Raw genomic sequence first — 17,977 nt, 5'->3', positions numbered from 1 at the left:
TCTTCCCCTCTGGAAGTGGTGGTTTCTCCCAGCAACTCCTGCTGCGCAAATCCCAACAAAGTATGCAAAATAATGATGGAAAAATTATGGAAAACATCCTCCTGCGCCAAAAGCTTGGGAAGAGCCATGCTCCAGCAAAATTCCCTGTGGTGCATCCTGGGAAGCTGCAGGGATGTTTGGGATAGGGCGGTGCCAGGAGCAGGGATCGTTTGGATTTGGGAATGGGAATGACCTGAAAGGCTGAGCCGCATTCTGGGAATCTTTTCAAGGAAAGCTTGGATGGGGCTTGGAGCAATCTGGGATAGGGGAAGTGTCCCTGCCCATGGAATGGGATAGGGTTTGGGGTCATTCCCATCCATTCTAGAATTCCAGGATTCCATGATCTCCAGGGATGCTGCTTGGCAAAGCATGACCCATTTGTGATGCCAGATCCCTGTTGATCCCAACCCTTGGAATGCCACCAGGCACTGGAGTTAATCCCCAAATCCTCCAGATCATTATCTGTGTTCCCTAGTTTTGGCAGCCCTGCGGTTGGGGATTGATCCCAGATGGAAGTTGGGATCCAAAGGGTTTCCTTCTTTTCCAGGCTCCTGGAGCAGCCCTGATTCCCTGAGCTCCGCGTCCATCCCGGGCGATCCGGAGGCACCCGAGCAGCCCCGGGGCCGAGCAGGGCAGGTGAGGATCCCGAGGGACCCGGAGAGGGATGGGAACATTCCCGGGGTTCAGCGGGAATCTCCCATCCCATCCCATCCCATCCCATCCCATCCCATCCCATCCCATCCCATCCCATCCCAATTTCTCCACTGGAAGCTGGGAATGGGCTTCTATGGTTTTTTATCCATAGGATTGTAGCATCTCCCATGGAGTTCCTTCGAGCACTTGACCCCTTATCCAAAAAATCTCTGAGGATCAAATCCGTGGAATGTTTGGTCTTTGTGGGAATGAGGACGAAGGAAATTAATCAAGGAAATGATGCAAAATGGATGGAAAATTGGCCAGGGATGAGAATTCCATGCAAGCTCATCCAGAGGGATCCTGGTGGGATCATCCCAACCTCTGGAAAAGAGAGTCTCGGGTGAAGAGCAGGGAGCCCCGATTCCCAAAAAATCCAAGGAAAACCTGGGAAAAAGGGGGATTTGAGGCACATCCCGGGGCAGGGGAGGGACGTCGCGGCTGCTGCTCCCAGAATAACGAGGAGAACAAGGGAAACAAGGGAAAAAGGAAAACAAGGCTCCCTTGCCTTTCTCCGGAGGGTTCCGCTCATGCCGGGAGCCGGAGCACAAGGAAAGGCTTGTCCAGGATTCCCGAGGGCTGGCAAGGGGGGTCGGTGCCATCCCGTGACCTTCAGCCTCCTCCGGAGCTTCCCGGGAAACGGGAATGTGCAGCCTGGAATACTGACTGGATCCTGCTTGCTCTCCTTCCTCTTTCATTGGCGGATTCGGCCGTTCCTCGATTTCTGCTGGATTTCTGAATTCTGAAAAGTCTGGGAGGAACTTCCCAAAAAATCCTTTGGGGATTTTGGGTTTGGAGCCACCCCAGGGTGCTCATTCCTGGGAATATTTGGAATTTTTTACGTGGAAAGGGAGACCTGTCAGAGCTGCTTCCCAGAGCTTTGGAAAAATCCCAGGAAAAAGAAATTTCTCAGGATAAATAAATTTCCTTTTCCCATGCAGAGCTGGGGCTTGGAAAGGGATTTTTCCCGGGCTATCCCAATGTTTCTGCTCCCAGTGGATTTTTTCCAGCAGTTTTTTGATCCTCTCCCACCTGGCACCTCCCTAAGGACTTTTTTCCCTGTGGGGTCCCTTTTCCCTGACAATTCCATCCCTTTAATTCCCACTTTAAAGTGGCTTTCCCCGCTTTTTCCCATTAAAAAGCTGACTTTGGGAAAGGTTGGATTGATGGGATCTTCCCACTGGAGCCTTTTCTTGGGATAGATCCAAACTGCTGGATCCCGGCTGGAAATTCCTGTTGGATCCAAGGATTTATGATGGGATGTGAAATAATTCTGATGGATGAATCCCTGGCTCATGCTCATTCCAATGGGAAAAGCGACTTTTCCCCCTCTCCAACTTCCCAAAAAGTCGGGAAAAAACCCTGGGATATTTTTTCCCCTCAAGAAAATGGAATTCCAAGGAGCTGGAGGAGGGAAAATTCCCGGGGGTGGTGCCCCAGGGCAGCTCCGGGGGCTGGGAATGTTTTGTTCTCCATCCGGAGCTTCCTGAGGTGGGAAGGACTCGGAAAACAGAGTGGGAAGCAAACTGGGCTTGCTTCCGGAATTTTTGCCGGAGGAGGAATTTCAGGATTGTTCTCGGCACGTGGGGCCTGGGAAAGTTTGGTTTTCCTCCTCCGGAAGTTTTCCCAGATGGAAAGTGATCCAAACTCTGCTCCCTGAGGGTGCCAGGGGTGGGTTTTGCGCCTTTCCGAGAATTCCATGAGATCCATTGGAAACTTGGGAAGCAGCTCCAGGATCCAGGAGGGATGAGGATTCCTGGGAGTAGCTCAGCTCTGTCCAGCCTCACTTGGAGCTTTTTCCCAGCGTTTGGGAAGAGGAGAGGCCATTCCCAGGATTTCTAGGCAGTCGAAATCCTTGAAAAGTCGAACTCCATGGAAATCCCAGGCTGGAAAAACCTCAGCTGGGAGATTCCCAGCCGGAATTGTCCCACCTCCCTCATTCCATGGATTCTGTCGCTGCCCCAGGCTGCTCCAAGCCCCATCCAACCTCACCTTGAACATTCCAAGGATCCAGGGGCAGCCCTGGCTTCTCTGGGAATTCCAGCCCAGCCCCTCCCCACTTTCCTAGGGAAGAATTCCTTCCCAAATCCCATAATCCCACTTTTTTGAATCATAAATCCATGATTTTGATGGAATTCCTTTGTCCTCTAGAAGGACTTTGGCTGCCACGTGGAATTCTCCAGAAGTGGGAGGAGGAAACGGGATTGGAACCACCAAAAATTCCCTGCTGGGGGTCAGATCCCGGCCCTCCGGAGCAGCAGGAAGGGCTGGGGTGTTTTCCCTGGAATTCCCGGGAAATGAATGGAATTTTTTCCTTTCCCTCTCTGCACAGAGCTCCATGAGGGACCTGCACAAGTCTGAGGTGCTGGGGAGCAAGCGCGGCCTGGTGAGTGTCCCGAGCCGGGAATTCCCACCTGGCTGCGACAAAGTCCATGGAAAACTCATCCCGAGCCAGTCCAGAGCCCCCCAGGGGCTGGCTCTGCTCTGGAGATCCCTTGGAACAAAGGGAATTCATGGCATTCCCACCCAACAGCCCGAATTTCTTTGGGGTTTCTCTCTTGGGATGGAGCATCGATCCTGTGGTGAGGTGGGATGGGGAATTCCAAACCCAGGGCCGGGCTGGATTGGGAATTCCAAACCCATGGCAAAGTCAGGTCGGGAATTTCAACCCTGCAGTGAGGTTGGATCAGGAATCCCAGCCCCATGGCCGGGCTGGATTGGGAATTCCAGCCAGCTCCTGCTCCTGAGTTTTCCCCTCCCATCCCGGATTGGGATGGGGAGGTGGCTTTGGAGGGGCTCTCCCAGCATGTTTTGAGGTATTCCAGCCTGGATTTCAATCCCAAAAAATTCTAGGATAACAACCCCAAAATATCCCCTGGCTCCAGCCGGGCGGGATCTGGGATCACCCCAAATCCATTCCCAAACAGACCAAATCCTTTGGGATTTAATCCCTGAGGCTCCCACATCCCTTGGTCCCGATGCTCCCAGGTGCAGATTCTGTGTGGAATCCACCAGAAATTTGGGATTGCGAGTCTATCCCAGGAATCCCTCCAGGAATGGGGCACAGCAGCGAGTTCAGAGGGGATTTTTCCCTAAAAAAATCCAAATTTTAACTTTTTTCCCCCATTTTCTGCACATAGAAATTGAGAGATGTCCATGGGGTAGGATTGGGCAGCTCCAGCTCCTTCCTGGTGATTCCAGATCCTTGATTTTCCTCCAGAAAAGCGGCTTCTGTTTGTGCCCAGCCTTAATGAACCATTGATGCTGGAAATGTCAAACTCCAGCATTCCTGACCTTTCCCATGGAAAAAACTTCCAGGGATGTGCCGGATCTGGAAGGAGGGAGGGAAAACAACTCCACACCCGAGCCTGGGATCGGCTTGGATTTGGGATTTCTACAAAATCCCCAAATTCCTACAAAACTCAGCCTTGATTTTATCCAGAAAATCCCAGATAGGGAATTTTTGTCACAACCTCTGTGCCGGGAGAGAGGCAGGAAAACCAGGAATAACGGGATTTGGGAAAGGCTCTGTCTCCTTCCTGAAAACCCTGGGGTTTTTTGCACTGGATTTCCTTTTCCTGATGATTTTTCCAAGCAAATCATTCCCTTTTCCCCCCCCCCCCTGCTACTCAACCAAATCCGTTGGAAGAATGAGGGAAAATCTCTTTATTCCCATTAAAAATCCTCAGGGCATGGGAAGTGCCATGGTGACAACACAAAAGGGCAGGGGCACAATTCCAAGGGAAAAAAAAAGGCTGGCAGGGAGGAATTTTTCTTCCCAAAAATTCCAGGTGAAGGCAGGGATGAATTTCTCCGTGAGCTCGGACGCTCGGGGCAGATTACTGGGAGCTATTTTTAGGATATCCAGGTTTTTTCGGGATTAGGGCCGGGGCTCTGCCTGTTGTTGTGGCCACAGCTCCTTTCCCGATTTTTCCCTCGCTCCCGCTGTTTCCAAGACTCCCGAGGGATGAAAGGATCCTTTGAAAAGCCAAACACATGGAGACAAGAGCTGCTCCTGCTGCCGCTCCGGGAAAGGCCGGAGCTGCCAGAAAAGTGGGAAAACGTCCAAGCACGGCTGGGGGGCTGTTCCTGGGTTCTTTTCCCTGTTTTCCAGGCATTGCTATTCTCAGGGAATGAGGGCAGAATCAACAGAATTTTACTCCTGAGTCCTTTTCCTGGTTTCTAGGCATTGCTATTCCCAGGGAATGAGGCAAGAGCTGCTGGGGGGTTCTTTTCCCTGTTTTCCAGGCATTGCTATTCCCATGGAATAATGAGGGTAAAGCTGACACAATTTTACTCCTGGGATCTTTTCCCTGTTTTCCAGGCATTGCTATTCCCAAGGAATGAGGGCAGAGCTGGGGATTTACTCCTGGGTCCTTTTCCACCAGGATCAGCTTGTGGATCCTTGGGATCCCTGCTGGATCCTGGGCTGCTCCATGCAGGAAAACCTGCGGAAAACACAGAATATTCCCAAAGCTCCCTCCATCCCCCTCCCGCCCCAATTCCTGCTCTCCCGCCATCCATTTCCAACCCATCACATTCCAAGCTGGAATTCCTTTGTCACGTGCACCCAGGCATGTCCTGGATGAACATTCCCGCTCCAAAGGGGAGCAGCTGGAATTCTGTGGCTTTCTGAGCCTTTGGGAGCCTCTCCAGCAATGGTGCTGTAGGTTTTTCGGGAATGTTCGCGTTGGAATGGGTCCATCCCAATGCTTCCATGTCTGTGGTAAAAACAGGAGAGCAACCGGGAATGCTTTTATGGGAATGGGTTTTTTTGGGAATGCTGAGCTTTCTTTTTGAGTCTTTTGGGAGCCATTCCAACACCGGGAGAACGCTTTTGATTTTTTGGGAATTCTCATGTTGGCATGGGCCCATCCCAATACTTCCATGTCCATGGTAAAAGTAGGAGAGCAGCCAGGAATGGTGTTTTGGGAATGGTTGTTTTGGGAATGCTGAGCATTCTTTTTGAGCCTGTTAGGAACTATTCCTTCTCCGGGGGATGCTTTCAATTTTTTGGGAATGCTTATGTTGGAATGGGTCCATCCCGATGCTTCCACGTCCATGGCAAAACGCAAGAACAACCGGGAACATGGAATTTTTTTTGGGAATGCCGATCCCTGCGTTTCCCCGCAGGGGATGTCATGGCGGCCGCAGTACCGCAGCTCCAAGTTCCGGAATGTTTACGGGAAGGCGGCGAGCCGGGAGCACTGCTTCGACGGAATTCCCATCACCAAGAACGTCCACGACAACCATTTCTGCGCCGTCAACGCGCGATTCCTGGCCATTGTCACCGAGAGCGCTGGCGGCGGCTCCTTCCTCGTCATCCCGCTGGAGCAGGTGAGATTCCCAACGGGAATTCCCAAAAAAGTGTCCAGATCTCCTTTTCCTGGGGTTTCCTTGTGATCCCGCTTGAGCAGGTGAAATTCCCAGCAGGAATTCCCAAAAAAGTGTCCAAATCTCCTTTTCCTGGGGTTTCCTTGTCGTCCTGCTGGAGCAGGTGAGATTCCCGACGGGAATTTCCTAAAAAGGAATCAGCTCCTTGGAATCTCATTCCACTGCTCCTTCCCTTTCTTTGGGTTTTCCAAAGAGTGGCTGGAGGCACACCAGGGATTTAAGGTTGGACTTTTTGGGAAGAATTCCTCATCCAAAGGGTGGTTGGGCACTAGAACAGAGCCTTTCCATGTGAAAAGCAGGAATTTTGCGAGGGATTTATCCCTCTCATCCCTGATCCAGGCGGGATCTTTCCCCTCCTCCTTTTTCCATCTCCATCCCAGATTCCCCTCACTTTTCCCAGGAATTCCCCTGGGATCTGCCCATCTCAAGCTGAAATTCCCATTAATCCAGCGGCTCTTCCAGCCGATCCCGTGGGATCCGCAGCTCCCAGGAAAAGAGGCAGCAGCGACTTTGAGCCTGGAATTTACCTCAGATAGGGAAAGGGGAGTGTTTTGATGGGAAGAGAATCCGTTAAAATGAGATCAAAGGAATTTTTCCAGGGACGGAGGCCCTGGCACAATTCCCAGGAAAGTTGTTGCTTCCCTATCCCTGGGATATTGGAATGGGATAAAATCCTTTCCCATGCAACCCATTCCTGGATCCTGGGATTCTTGGATTGCTCCCAAAATTTGGGCACTCACTTGGGCTATTCCTGTATTCCGAGCAGGAATCCACATCCCATCCCTGGGCACCTGCAGCTCTGGGATGCTCCCAGCCTCAGTCCCCGGAGGAATTTTGCCATGGCTGAGCTGCATTCCCAAATTTCCAGATCCCAAATTCCAGCTGGGAAGGGAAGCTGGGAAAAGGAGGAGCTGTCCCTGGTTTTCTTTCCCTCCATCCCATCATTCCTTCACCCCTTTCCCTGTGCAGCATTCCCGCCTCTCCTGAATTCCTCGTTCATTCCGGAGGCAGCTCCAGATGGAAGGAATTCTAATCAGGATTTAATTGCAGAGCACAGCTTGAGCCTCATTAATATTCCCAGAAATAAAACCCGGGAGCTTTGTCTGAGCACCCGGAGCGCTCCAGCTCTGGCCTCATCCCGGCTCCTTCCTCACGGATCCCAGCTGGAATCACCATCCACACCCCCTCGATCCCGAATGCTGAGGAACAGCCCCACATTCCCAGCAAATCCCACTTTTTTCCTGGCAAAATCCTGGTGGGATAAAAGCAGGGATGGCGTTCCAAAGGGATCCTCAGAAATCCTGGGATATCCAGCTGGTCAATCCCGCCTGGAGCGGCCCTGGATGCTGGAGGAGTTAATAAATTCCTGATTTTTTATTTTTTTTTTATCTGGAGCCTGATTAGCTCATTAAGGAGAAACTAATTTTCCTTGGAAATCAGCAGCTCCCTAATTAATTGTGATCCATAATTAGAAGCTAATGAAGGTAACCCGGATACCGTGGAGCCGCTCCGTGGATTTGCTGCCGTATTTTTGGATCTTTTCCCTGGATTTTGCCCTCAGCAAAGCTCCCGGAATCTGGGCCGGGCCATCTGCTCATCCCAAATCCACACCCCGGGGTTTTCATGGAGCGATCCAAGGGATGTGTGGGTTGGGAAGAGGGAGCTTTGCTCCTCCCAGATTCCGGAGCCTCGGGATTGGGAATGAGCCTGTCCCCAGCACCAGGATAAAAATATCCCAAGGGAGTGGGCAAAGGATCAGGAGGAGCAGGATTGGCTCCCTAGGAATGGGAGAATCCCAGATTGGTTTGGGTTGGAAAGGACCTTAAAGCTCATCCCATTCCATGAACAGGACAGGGCTTTATTTGGGATGGGAAAAAGGCTGGATTTGGGATGGGACAGGGACAATTCCCACTATTCCAGAATGCTCCAAGGTGGCCTTGAGGATTTGGTCCTGGAGACCTCTTGGAAAATATTCCTTTCTTCTGAGTCAGGGAACAAAATCCTTGGACGCTGCAATTCCATCAGGAAGCAGCTGGGTGCCTTCGCATCCCATCCTTCTGGAGCTCATCCCGTTCTCCTGGAGCCAGGCTGGGAATGCTGGGAATGTTCCCCGGGAGAAGGGAAGGATCCAGGGAATCTTTAGAGCCCCTTGCAGGGCCTAAAGGAGCTCCGGGAAAGCTGGAGAGGGATTTGGGATAAGGATTTTGTTGGGATCCCCACGGATCCCTTTGCAGAGAACCACTTCCATGGAAACAGAGGGATTTTTGTTCCCGCCAGGAACGAGGAGTTGTTTTCCAGAGGCAGCCAATGTTCTCTCCAGACGGGAGTGGCAGCGGGAAGGGGCAGCCTCTGTTTATCCGGAGGAAGCTGAAATCCAAACTCCTGCTCCCGTCACTGCCGGGACTGTGGGAATGGCTGCGTTTGGGATGGGGGAAAGGCTGGAATTGGGATAGGATAGAGTATGGAATTCCCAAACCTCCCCGAGTTCCCTTCCGTGTTTCCTTGGGGTTTTCCATCCAGGAATGGGATCCAGAGGTGCTGCCGGATGGATGCTGCATCCATCCCTGAGGTTTTCCACGTGGGATTGAAGGATGGAGTGGAACGAAGGGATTTTTCCACGTTTGTGGAGCTTTTCATGGAATATGAGGGTTTGGAAGTGCTCCTGGTTTGCGTTTTCCAAGGGAAAAGCAGATTTGGAGAATTTCAGATATTGAAATAATTTATCTAAGATTTCCTGCTGGATGGATTTCTGGGAAAAGTGGAATTCAGCCATTGCCAGAATGGAGCTGTGCTGCTCCAAGGATGGGAATTGAGGATTTTTCCCACCCCTTGGATTTGGTGCTGATGGATCTGAAGGAAAATTCATCCCGGATTTCTATCAGGGAGCAAAATTCCATCCCTCCCATCCCAGGGATGGCTCTGAGTCCACTGGAATCCCCGGGATTCTCTACACAGATTCCTCAATCCCATTCCCTGATTCCAGAATCCAGAGGGTTTCCATCCCTCTCCCTGCTGCTATTCCAGCCATTCCCAGCGAAAAATTCCCTCTCCACCCCGCAATCCCCAAAATTCACAATTTTTCCAAATAATTTTCCCTTTATCCAACGTAAGCCAAAGGATTTTCACTTTTCCAAGCGCTTCAGCAAAGGGAGGGGTGGGAGCTGCTGGAAGATTTCCTCTTTACAGCCTTTTCCGTGGAAAACCTCGGAGCTGCCGGAGCCAGGAGAGCTCCAGGCTGTCCCTGCGGGGCTGGAATCTGGGTCACTGAGCTTCCCTCAGCCGGGGATCAGGGATCCAGGGATTAGGATTCACCTTGGATTAACTCAGGCTGTCGGCAAGGTCCCACTGAAAAACGGGATAAGCGCAGCCGGAATCCTGGATTTTTTTAGGGATTTTTTCCCTTTTATTGCCTTTATTTTTCCTTTGCCTTTTCCAGGTGCCCTGGAATGGCACATTCCTTGTCTTTTTCTCAGTGTGTGCAAACAGTATGAATCAAAATTCTGGATTTCTTGGGAAGAAATGAACCCTAATAATGAAACTCAGTGTTGTCCTCTTAACATCCTGATAAATTTTGGGAAAATCCATCAAATCTTATGGTAAAAAGGCGTTCACTCGGCTGATTCCTCAGAATAAAAAAGGTGGAATTTGAATTTGTGCTGTTAAAAATTCCATCCACCTGGAATTCCACAGTTTCTGTGGGAATTTCTGCTGTGGCCAGGGTGTGAATAAAGTCCTGTCAATGCAAATCAGACATTTGGGAAAAGCAAGATAAGCCGATCCTTTGGATAAGTGATGGGGGCTGGAATATTTCATATAACAAAGATAAAACCAGGAATTGCATCCTAGGAATTCACTGGGAGGCAGAACTAAGGAATCACTGACATCCCCCCGTTTCCTTTTCCTTCTCTGTCTCATCTTTGTGAATTTTTCCTTCCCAAATTCCTCCCTGCAGCTCGAGGGAGGAAATGAATCCCAAGAAACCTTGGGAGCGACAGCTCTGGAGCCCTTCCTGGCCCTGATCCGACTTCCTGGAGCTGCCGAGGGCAGAATTCCCAGCACGTTCCTTTGTTCCCAATAAACGGAGCCGGGAGCTCAGCACAGGAAAAGTCGGGAAGGAAAATCCATGAAATATTCAGCGGCTGTGCCGAGCTGACCCAGTTATTCCGCACGCTCCGAGCGCCGCTCCGGCACGGAGCCAGAACGGATCAGGGAAGGACACCGGGGTGGCATCCGGACACGGAGCTTCCTTGGGACTGGAAAAGGTTCCCATCCCGGTGGGAATCTTCCCGGGAGGCTCCGTAAAAGCTTTGGAAATTCCGCATGGAAAGATCCCAGCCTGTGGGATTGGGGATTAGCGGGAGTTGTGTCGTCACAGAATTTGGGGTTTGTTCCCATGGAGTAGAACCTTGGAAAATGGTGGTTCCGAAGTTTGGGAAGGAAATCCAAAATTTGGGAGGGAAATTCCAAATGCTCCAACTCCAGGCTGGGTTGGATGAGCTTGGAGCAACCTGGGACCAGGAAAGGGATCCTGGGCGATGGCAGAGATTGGCAATGGATCTCCTGGAAGATCTTCCCACACAAACTGTTCTGAAATTCTGGGATTCGCGCAGGATCCAATGGCTGAGGCGATTTGGAGCCTCTGGAATCTCTTCCAGTCCTTTTGCCCATGGATTTGGATCCTGGAAGGAGAGGTTTGGATATTGGGAAGACTTCCTCACGGAAAGGGTTTTCCAGCCCTGTCCCCACTCCCAGAGGGATTGAAAATCCCTGTGGATGTGGCCCTTAGGGACATGGATCAGTGCTGGGAATGGTTGAACTCCACAACCTTGGAGTGCTTTTCCAACCCCCATATTCCATGATTCCATGAGTTCCCACTGAGCTCTCAGCTGTCCTTTCCCTGCTCCATGGAGTCTGGAGAAACCCCTTCCCATCCATTGATCAGCTGGGAGTACTGGGAATATTGGATAAACCAAATCCCTGGCTTGGCCCATACCGGGCTGAGCTGGATCTCCCTTCTCCAACAATTTCCCATCCCTGGAAACACCAATTTCTCCCAAAATTTGATATTTTTCCTGATGTTTTCCTTGCTTTTCCACTCCAGACCGGCCGGATCGAGCCAAACTATCCCAAAGTTTGTGGTCACCAGGGAAATGTGCTGGACATCAAGTGGAACCCCTTCATTGAGAACATCATTGCCTCCTGCTCCGAGGACACGTCGGTGAGCCGGAATTCCGGGATGCAATTCCCAGATCCATCCATCCTCCCCATCCCATTGATTTCCTATTTTGATATTTGCATGGATTTGTTTTGGTAATGCTGAGGGATAGGAGATCAAAGTCAATCCCAAATTATGCCCAGCCTGGCTCCTGAGCCAGAATTCCCTCCCGTTTTTTATTTTCTGGACACAAATCCAGAGGATCCAGAGAGTAATTCCCATGAGGAGCAGCTGAGGGAGCCGTGAATGCTCAGCCTGGAGAAAAATGGAATCCAGAGGGAATTCCAGGCTCTCCACAAGTCCCTGACAGGAGGGGGCAGCTGGGAGAGGTCCCAGGGAAGGTTCAGGTTGGAAACCCCCATGGAGACAATGGCAAAGAGGAGCTAAATCCTGGGAAAATCCCTGGTGGTTTTTAGAGCAACTAACCTGGAAAATCTGGGAGCCTTTATCCCAAAGGATCCCAAAATGTGGAGTCTGTAGGGTCAGGTTTGGGGTCTCAGGACAAGGAAGGGCTGGGAATCTGGGAATTCAGGATGAGGATTCCAATGTCCTGCCTGGATAACGCCATCTGTCCTGGCTGGATTTTCCCTAAGGGATCCCAAGGATTCCTTATTTGTCCTTGAGGGACAATCAGAAGCAGGGCTGATCCTGGAATTCCCGAAAGCTTTGTTTTTGGGAATTCCAGGATTTTGGATGTTTTTGGGAAGGAGCTTTCAAGGCCAGGAGTTGGGATGGTCCAAACCCCATTCCGGGTGTGGATCCACCCTGGCTGTATTTTTCCCCAAGAGATCCCAAGGATTCCTTATTTATCCTTGAGGGACAATCAGCAGGATCAGCAGCAGGGCTGATCCTGGAATTCCTGGGCAAGGCAGGAATTCCAGGGCGGGAGTTGGGACGCTCCAAACCCCGTTCCAGGTGCGGATTTGGGAGATTCCAGAGGGAGGACTGAAGCGGAACATGACGGAGGCGGTGCTGGAGCTGTATGGACACAGCCGCCGCGTGGGGCTCGTGGAGTGGCACCCCACCACCAACAACATCCTCTTCAGTGCCGGCTACGACTACAAGGTCAGCCTTCCTGGGAATGCCATTCCAAAGGGCTTTCCCGGATCCTGGCACCGCTGGGAGTCGCCTGTGGATGGCCAGAGTGGGATCGTGGAACGCTGGAATGGTTCCAATGGGTTGGAGGGAGCTTAAAGCTCATCTCATTCCGTGGTTTCCATAGGGCAGGGAGAGCTTCCATAGGCCAGGGAGACATTCCATGGATCAGGGGGACATTCCATGGACCAGGAACACCTTCCACAGGTCAGGGAGAGCTTCCATAGGTCAGGGAGACATTCCATGGACTAGGGAGACATTCTGTAGATCAGGGAGACATTCCATGGATCAGGAACAGCTGCCATGACCAGAGAGATATTCCATGGACCAGGAACAGCTTCCAAAAGCCAGGAACAGCTTCCACAGATCAGGAACAGCTTCCATGACCAGGGAGACATTCCATGGATCAGGGAGACATTCTGTTGATCAAGGAGACATTCTATGGACCAGGAGCAGCTTCCACAGATCAGGGAGACATTCCATGGATCAGAGAGACATTCCATAGACAAGGAACAGCTTCCAAAACAACAGGAACAGCTTCCATAGACCAGGAACAGCTTCCACATACCAGGGAGAGCTTCCATAGACCAGGAACAACTTCCACAGACCAAGAACAGTTTCCATAGATCAGAAACATCTTCCATATACCAGGGAGCGCTTCCATAGATCAGGAACAGCTTCCATAGGCCAGGGAGACGTTCCGTGGACCAGGAGCAGCTTCAGCAGAGCAGGAAGAGTTCCCACCATCCCAGGTTGCTCCAGAGGCTGTTCCCGCAGGTGCTGATCTGGAACCTGGACATCGGCGAGCCGGTGAAGATGATCGACTGCCACACGGACGTGATCCTCTGCATGTCCTTCAACACCGACGGCAGCCTCCTGGCCACCACCTGCAAGGACAAGAAGCTGCGCGTGGTGGAGCCCCGCTCCGGGAGGGTCCTGCAGGTGGGATGGGCGCTTGGAGTGAGATTTTTAGGGAAGAGTCCTATGGAATGTCGTGAAAGTACCCGTCAAGTGCCATAGGTGCTCCCCGCGGGAGGTTTTCCGTGTGGTGGAATCCAATTGCCAGCCTGATTGTGGAGATGGTGGGAAGGGCTTGGCCTCATCCCAAGCGGAGGAGTTGGAAGCTTTGATTCCGTTGTTAATTAAGGATTTAATTTGTGGAAAACGGTGGGAGTAAAAGGGAAGGTGCAGGGGAAGGTCCAGAGTTGGAGGCTTTGATTCTGTTGTTAAGGATTTGGGGAAAACAGTGGGAGTAAAGGGGAAGGTGCTGGAGGTTTGGAGGAGGATGATGGGTTCTCCCTGATACCCGGGAAAATGGGAATTTTGGCTTGCCCTGGGGTAGGTGCCGAAGGACAGAGCTGGAATTTCCCCAGGATGAGGCTGGGGGAGCAGGGAAAGGGCTTTCCTGGGATGAGAGCTGGATCCAAGGGGAATTCCAGAGCTCATTCCTGTCTTGCAGGAGGCCAGCTGCAAGAACCACCGCGTCAACCGCGTGGTTTTCCTGGGAAGCACCAAACGGCTTCTGACCACGGGAGTGTCCCGCTGGAACACCCGGCAGATCGCCCTCTGGGACCAGGTGGGTGCTGGGATCCCCCTCTGTTCCTGCTGAAATTGCTGCTCCATCCCTGCCAGGATCCTGCTCCGTTCCTACTGGAGTTCCTGCTCCAACACCACCAGGATCCCTCTCCATTCCTGCCCAGATCCCTGCTCCATCCCTGCCGGAATTCTTTCTCCATGCCCCCGCCATCAGGACACGGCTAACACCAGGATTTTCCTGTTTTCCAGGAAGATTTATCCATGCCTTTGATTGAGGAGGAGATCGATGGGCTCTCGGGGCTCCTCTTCCCATTCTACGATGCCGACACCCACATGCTGTACCTGGCTGGGAAGGTAGGGATGTATGGAGCATCCAGATGTGCCATTCCCAGAAAAATCCCCCAGCATTGCCCAAGGGACTGGGGCTGGAATTTGGATCCTGGAATGGTTTGTATGGAAAGGGAGCTTCAAACTCATCCAGTCCCATGGATGTCCCTGCCATGGGACACATTCGATCATCCCAGGCTGCTCCAAGTTCTGTTCAACCCAGGATACTCCAGGGATCCAGAGGCAGCCACAGCTTCTCTGGGAATTCCAGCCCAGCCCCATCCCACCCTCCCAGGGAATGATTCCTCCGCAATGTCCCATCCATTTCTGCCTTCTAAGTGCGCCTAATCCTGTTTTTTTCCACCTTCTCATTTCCAAATCCATTCCCATCCCTCTTCCCTGCTGCTCCAGGGTGACGGCAACATCCGGTACTACGAGATAGGCTCGGAAAAGCCCTACCTGAGTTATCTCATGGAATTCCGCTCGCCAGCTCCGCAGAAAGGACTGGGTAAGTGTGGTGGTGCTGCTGCTCTGCTTCCCAGAGCACGGAAAAGGTGGATGGGAAAGGTGCTGGATTGAATGACACAAGGAAAAGGGTTTGGATTGGGTTTGGTTTGGATTGGATTGGTTTGGAATGGGTTTGGGTTGGGTTTGGGTTGGGTTTGGGTTGGGTTTGGAATGGGTTTGGGATTGGGATTTTCCATGCTGGAATTGTGTGGATGGGTGATCCCAGTGCTTCTCCGGTTTGGGATTTTCCATGCTGGGAATTTCATGGATGCCTGATCCCGGTGCTCTCCGCAGGGGTGATGCCGAAGCACGGCCTGGACGTCTCTGCCTGCGAAGTTTTCCGTTTCTACAAACTCATCACCCTCAAGGGGCTCATCGAGCCCATCTCCATGATCGTCCCGAGGCGGGTGAGTCCTGGAATGTGGGAATGAGCGGGATCCGGAATGTCTGGGCGGCTCCACAGCCATGGACATGCCCCACTTTGGCCAATCCCATGCATGGCTCTGTTCCCACCATCCCTGCTCCTCTCCATCCATACTCATGCCATGGAATTTCAACAACAAAACAGGAATGTTTTTAAGGAATGTTTCTCCTAGGGGTTGGTCTCACTTGAGTTTTGGGAATTTTGGGGAAAATATCTCGTGGCTTGGGGTTTTCTGGGAAGCAAATCCAGCTGCTGGCCAGGCTCTCTGCTCCAGCCAGCACTTCCCAAATTTCCTCCCTGTGCCTGGAGTTTCCCAACTATCCGGGTGTTTATTCCTTCTGTGTGGGAGGGAATTTTTCCTCAATTCCCAGGGAGCAGATTCCCAGATCCATTGCTCTTTTCTTCCCATTTTCCCAGTCGGAGACGTACCAGGAGGACATTTATCCCATGACTCCAGGGACGGAGCCAGCCCTGACCCCGGACGAGTGGCTCAGTGGGGTCAACAGAGGTAAACCCACCAGGGGGGTATCCCAAAAATATCTGGGATGTGGGAAAGGACCACCACATCCTGCTGATCCACCAGCTCTCCCACAGATCCCATCCTGGTGTCGCTGAAGGAGGGATACAAGAGGAATTCCAAGATTGTCTTCAAGGCGCCGGTGAGGGAGAAGAAAAGCGTGGTGGTCAACGGGATCGACCTCCTGGAGAATGTCCCGCCCCGCACGGAGAACGAGGTGGGGCAGCCCTGGAGTGGGAATGGGAATGGGATCTGGGGGTGAATCTGGAAAGGCACCGTGCTGCCAGTTTCCATCCCAACAGAGGCAGGAATGTGGGATCCCTCCAGGGATGGGAGCCCGGGATCTAGCCCATGACCCTTTCCCATGGTGGGAATGTGGGATCCGTTCCATAAGCCTTTCCCATGGTGGACACCTTTTCCAGGGACACCATCCACTATCCCAGGCTGCTCTAATTTGGCTTTGTGCACTTCCAGGCCAGCCACAGCTTCTCCGGGAATTCTTTCCCAAAATCCCATCAAAATTTCCCATCCTTCAGTTCAAATCCATCCCTTGTCCCCAAAACCAGCCAAGTTATGGCCCAGCATGGATCTGGCAAAATCCTGGGATGAGCTGATGTGATCCCATCAGCTCCATCCCTTCATCTCCGTCCTTGTTTTTCAGCTGCTCCGGATGTTCTTCCGGCAGCAGGACGAGATCCGGCGGCTGAAGGACGAGCTCTCGCAGAAGGACATTCGGATCCGGCAGCTGCAGCTGGAATTAAAGAACTTCCGGAACAGCCCCAAGAACAATTGACTCCAGGGATGTTTTCTAAAGAAATTCCTTTGTTTCTACTCCTGAATTCCTTGGATCCACTCACCCAGAACACAATTCCGGAGTCTGCGGCTTCCGAGAGCCTGGAATCATGTCCTGCGTGTCTTGTCCGGCACTAATCCCGCTCTAACCTGATTCCTGGGAAAGCCTGGAGGCTCCCAGTAAGTCGGAGCCATGTCCTGTCCGCTGGGATGAGCCAGCCCGGGGCAGATTCCCGGGAAAGCGCGACGCTTCCTTGCTATTAATTTTTTTTCCTATGCAAAAATGTGACAGTGGGAGCGGAACTGGAAAAGGGGCGGGAAGTGGGAAGGGCTTGATCGTCAAAGGGAGTTTCCATGTGGGAATCCGGGATCCTTCCCGTGCTGGGAAACTGGGATCATTCCCATGGGAGCAGGACGGGATCCTTGCTGTGGTGGGAAACTGGGATCATTTCCACAGTGGGAAATTTCCACATGGGATCCTTTTCATGATCCTTTCCCATGCTGGGTGCCCTGGACTCTTCCCACGGTGGGATCCCGGGATCTTTGCTGGGTTGGGAAACTGGGATCATTCCCATGGTGGGAGCCTAGGGTCCTTCCCATGGGAGCAGGATGGGATCCTGTAGTGGGAACTTGGGATTCTTCCCGCAGCTGGAGCCTGGGATCTGTCCCAGGATCCTTTCCCATGGTGGGGAACTGGGATCCTTCCCATGGTGAAAATTTGGGATCCTTCCTGTGGTGGGATCCTGGGATATTCCTGGGGGTGCTGCCCCATGGATGGAGCCCAAGGGACGGATCCTGAGGATGGATCCCGAGGGATGCACCTGGAGCTCGCCAGGCTCAGCACTTTGGACAATCCCAGGATTGACAGGATTTGCCTGGAGCGCAGGGAATGACACCAAATCCCGTTGGTTTTTCCTGGAGATCCCAATTCCCATTCAATCCGAGCTGCTGAAGTTCCCGGCGTTCCCAGCGCGGGTCTGTCCCGTCCGTGTCCTGCGTTCCCGGCGTTCCCTGCTGCGTTCCACGTGCTGTCGTTCCTGATTATTTATGCTCCCACGGGATAGTGATGGAATAAAATCTTTTCAGAATACCAGAACCGCGTTCCCGCCTTTCCTTCTCCATCCAGGGGCTGGGGGGGATCCCAAGGAAAATTCTTGGATGCATTTCCCCAGACCAGGGAGGGGGGAGAAGCCGAAGATGGATCTTGGAATCCAGCACGGATCCTCATTCCAGCATTCCCAGCTCATCCCAGCATTTCCAGGGAGGAAAACACAGAGTGCTGGCTCTTACCTGGGATCCAGGAGCTCCTTGTTCCCAGCAAAGCCAGGAGAGGATTTTCCAGGAGAAAGGCTCCAGTTTTCCTGGGATAACCCCCCCAGAACCCCCCATTCCCGAGGGAAAACATTCCAGGAGCTTCACTCAACGCCAGCCTCTCCCT

At 52.3% G+C, this 17,977-nt stretch overlaps 1 protein-coding gene across 2 annotated transcripts; it reads left to right on the top strand.

Annotated features, from left to right (window-relative positions):
- Positions 1-611: 611 nt before the first annotated feature.
- CORO2B (coronin 2B) lies at positions 612-17,615 on the top strand. 2 transcript variants are annotated; one of them, XM_059482490.1, is made up of 12 exons: positions 612-675; positions 5,866-6,069; positions 11,228-11,344; positions 12,257-12,406; positions 13,214-13,378; positions 13,896-14,012; positions 14,222-14,326; positions 14,711-14,807; positions 15,101-15,213; positions 15,648-15,738; positions 15,825-15,964; positions 16,409-17,615. In XM_059482490.1, the coding sequence occupies exons 2-12, from the start codon at positions 5,869-5,871 to the stop codon at positions 16,538-16,540; spliced, it is 1,428 nt and encodes a 475-aa protein (XP_059338473.1). In that variant the 5' UTR covers positions 612-675; positions 5,866-5,868; the 3' UTR covers positions 16,541-17,615. The 2 variants fall into 2 exon arrangements, with proteins under 2 accessions (XP_059338473.1, XP_059338472.1); XM_059482489.1 differs by lacking the exon at positions 612-675 and adding an exon at positions 3,068-3,118.
- The last annotated feature ends 362 nt before the right edge of the window (positions 17,616-17,977 follow it).

The sequence above is a fragment of the Ammospiza nelsoni genome, chromosome 14, assembly GCF_027579445.1.
Source record: "Ammospiza nelsoni isolate bAmmNel1 chromosome 14, bAmmNel1.pri, whole genome shotgun sequence".
Lineage (NCBI taxonomy): Eukaryota > Metazoa > Chordata > Aves > Passeriformes > Passerellidae > Ammospiza > Ammospiza nelsoni.
This window is presented reverse-complemented; position numbering and strand designations above follow the sequence as displayed.

What these genes read in the sequence shown, in the direction of transcription:
- CORO2B (XM_059482489.1), top strand. Translation starts at nt 3,071, where the DNA reads ATGAGGGACCTGCACAAGTCTGAGGTGCTGGGGAGCAAGCGCGGCCTG. An exon ending in TCGTCATCCCGCTGGAGCAG is followed by an intron (nt 6,070 to 11,227) that starts GTGAGATTCCCA and finishes TTTCCACTCCAG; the next exon opens with ACCGGCCGGATCGAGCCAAA. An exon ending in GCTCCGGGAGGGTCCTGCAG is followed by an intron (nt 13,379 to 13,895) that starts GTGGGATGGGCG and finishes CCTGTCTTGCAG; the next exon opens with GAGGCCAGCTGCAAGAACCA.